At 55.4% G+C, this 2,855-nt stretch overlaps 1 protein-coding gene across 1 annotated transcript; it reads right to left on the bottom strand.

Annotated features, from left to right (window-relative positions):
• Positions 1-1,267: 1,267 nt before the first annotated feature.
• On the bottom strand, positions 1,268-2,458 carry LOC128982571 (serine/arginine repetitive matrix protein 1-like). Its single transcript, XM_054401526.1, has one exon. It carries the CDS (start codon positions 2,456-2,458, stop codon positions 1,268-1,270), a length of 1,191 nt encoding a protein of 396 aa, XP_054257501.1.
• Between the last annotated feature and the right edge of the window lie 397 nt (positions 2,459-2,855).

Raw genomic sequence — 2,855 nt, 5'->3', positions numbered from 1 at the left:
AAACTAAAAATAAAACTGCTTCAAGAGCTGATACGAAAAAGGAAAACTAAAACTTCAACTTCCCCACGTGTTCAACTTAAGCAAACTTCTGCAATAGTTATCAAGCAGAAACCTGTCTGCTGGGGCCAACTTCGGGGCGTTCGGGAACTTTATAAAGGGGTTTAAGAATTTAAAAAGAAAGTCCCAGATATGGATTACGAAACGTTAATCGAAATGATCTGTCACCAACTCCGATACTTTAATTAAATGAGTTGGTTAAAGCGTATGACGAGGTCTGCGAATCAGGCCTAGCCTAGGGACTTCGACAAAGTTCTGCCGAAACACAAGTGACAAAAGAAAAACCTAAGTTGTCTTAGTTTTACACAACTTACCAAACGAAGCAATACTACAGTAAAACACTTTTAGCACACTCGATGCACCACGAATACTTAATGTAGGCGAACTTTTAAGCGCCGAACGAAAAAGAACAAAACTCTTCAAATCGAAGACGAAAAGACGTATTAGCGAATCCTTCAAAAGCCGGGAATACGAATGACCAAAAATTCACAAAACTTCTTCTTACTTCACCTTCGTCTCAGAATCGAGACGAAAGTTAAAACGATTCCTGATTGGTCAACGAGTTACCGAAACCAAAAAAAAAACTGGCAGCGAAGGCAGGCGCATGGCAGCTTTAACAGGCTTACAGCCGCGTACCGCTCAAAGGTGACCTCGCTGCTCATCTTCTCTCCCGTAGCCCGGCCTCAGATGCAGTCGAACCGCCAAACAACCAAACTGACACCAACGTCGTCTGCGGTCTTGGAATTGGAGGTTAGGTACGACGTCAGTTTAGTGTCGCGACTAGGCTTACTCAACAGCTTATGTTTAGCTGTTTAATGTTCGTGGTCTAGATCGTTATATTTTTACCCCCCTACCCATTTGACTCGTTACACCCCCTCCACACTTCGGAACGAAAAAAAAAGAAAACCGAGAAAAGAAAAAAAAACTGTTGAACTTTCCTGTAGATGGCACCACAGTAGGATCGTGGTTAAGGATGTTGACGACGAAAAGCGGACGAACCTAGAAATGAGGTAGACAGTCTGAGGCCTAATCGCCTCAGAGGTCTAGATGGAAATGACTCGGAGCGAAGAAAACCGAAGATGGTGGGGTTGACGAAGGTAGGGTGGTACGGATTTATCACCCCTGGCAGGGGTTATTCTGCGGGTTCTATTAGCACCACCTCCCAGGTGGTTATTAGGAGTCGACGGCCCCTACAACTGCCCAGGGCGGTTTAGCGGGGTCGATTGCCTCCTTGCTGCTGGAAGCGCCGCCTCAGCTCCGGCAGTCGGCCTCGGACGACTCGCAGCACCTGGCTCGGTCGCAGCCGCACGTATCGGTCGCCTCCCAGCATAATTCTCCAGCGTTTGTTGCGCCGCTGCTCCGGTGTGAGCTGGTTGTAGGCGGCTACCAGCCGTAGTAGGACTGCCCGGGACAGCGGAAGGGCGTTCCCGGTGACCGTCTCTTCGGGCTCTGTCCGGCGAACAGGGGCTCGGGCCAGGCCACTCGGTCGAGCTGGTTCCCAGATGATGGGGGACGGTCTGCGGCGCGCTGGGCCCGCTCCGGCTCCAGCTGGTGCTTCTCCCAGACGGGGGCGGCGAGGAGGGGAGTCGCGACGGCGACGCTCGGGCAGGCGACGAGTCGGCAAGACAAGACGTGGGCGAGGCAGTGCGGCGGGGCCAGGATGGCGACTGGGTGGCGAGGCGGGACGGCAGCTATGACGGGATGAAGAGACGGGACGGCAGCTATGACGGGATGAAGAGACGGGACGGCAGCGACGATGGGGCGGAGAGGCAGGACGGCGAGGATGACGGGGCGGGGAGGCAGGGCGGTGATGACGACGAGACGGAGAGGTGGAGCGGCGATGATGACGAGGTAGAGAGGCGGGGCGACGATGAGGACGAGATGGAGAGGCGGGGCGACGAGGAGGACGAGATGGAGAGGCGGGGCGACGATGAGGACGAGGTGGAGAGGCGGGGCGACGAGGAGGACGAGGTGGAGAGGCGGGGCGACGAGGAGGACGAGATGGAGAGGCGGGGCGACGATGAGGACGAGGTGGAGAGGCGGGGCGATGATGATGACGAGGCGGAGAAATCTGAATCCGCCGCCGAGGTGACAAAGCGAACCGGACTCGGAGCGGAGGCGACGCAGCCGGCGGAGAGACGACGGCCGGCTGGGGATCCACCGTCGGCGAGGTCGGTCGGTCGGGCTGAGGAGACGGCTCCGTGGACCGTGGCGATGATCGGGCCGGGACCTCCCCCTCCTCGAGGTCTGAGCATTCCAGGTCGAGGACGTCCCCGGGGTCCACCCGGAAAGGCCAGGACCAGTTGGCCGCCAGGAAGTCCCCGATCTCCTGGTCCAGCACCATGTCCTCGGGGTCGAGGATGTCTCGGCTCGGCGTAGACGGGCGTGGATCGGATGCCATCGTACCTACCCAACAAAACCAGAACTAAGCGGGACCATGCAAGCTAGGTACTACAAGCTAGGTACAGGTACTACAAGCTAGGTACAAGCACTACAAAGCTAGAAGGGAAATCAGTTAAGGGATAAGGTAGGCTATATTAGTATATAAGAGTAAAATAAAGCGTCACTACAGAGTTAGTTAGTAGCCACAACTAAGCTCCACCACCTTACCACTAAACGCGCGCACAGAAAGGTTTTAGGTCTTTGGCATGGACCACATGCACCGCCGCGGAGTCCTCATCACGCACCTCGTAAAGGTTAGTTCCCCGACAGCCAACAACTGTGCAGGGGCCGCGATATTTCGGCGCTAACTTCCCGACAATCGCGTCGGCAGCTGAAGACAATACGTGAAGTCGTCG

Source organism: Macrosteles quadrilineatus, unplaced genomic scaffold (assembly GCF_028750875.1).
Source record: "Macrosteles quadrilineatus isolate MER2022 unplaced genomic scaffold, UCM_ALF_1.0 Scaffold_609__1_contigs__length_44179, whole genome shotgun sequence".
Lineage (NCBI taxonomy): Eukaryota > Metazoa > Arthropoda > Insecta > Hemiptera > Cicadellidae > Macrosteles > Macrosteles quadrilineatus.
Note: the sequence above shows the minus strand (reverse complement) of the source record. Positions and strands in the feature narration are given on the sequence as shown.

Excerpts from the sequence above, each read along its gene's own strand:
- LOC128982571 (XM_054401526.1), bottom strand. The coding sequence starts at position 2,458 with ATGGCATCCGATCCACGCCCGTCTACGCCGAGCCGAGACATCCTCGAC.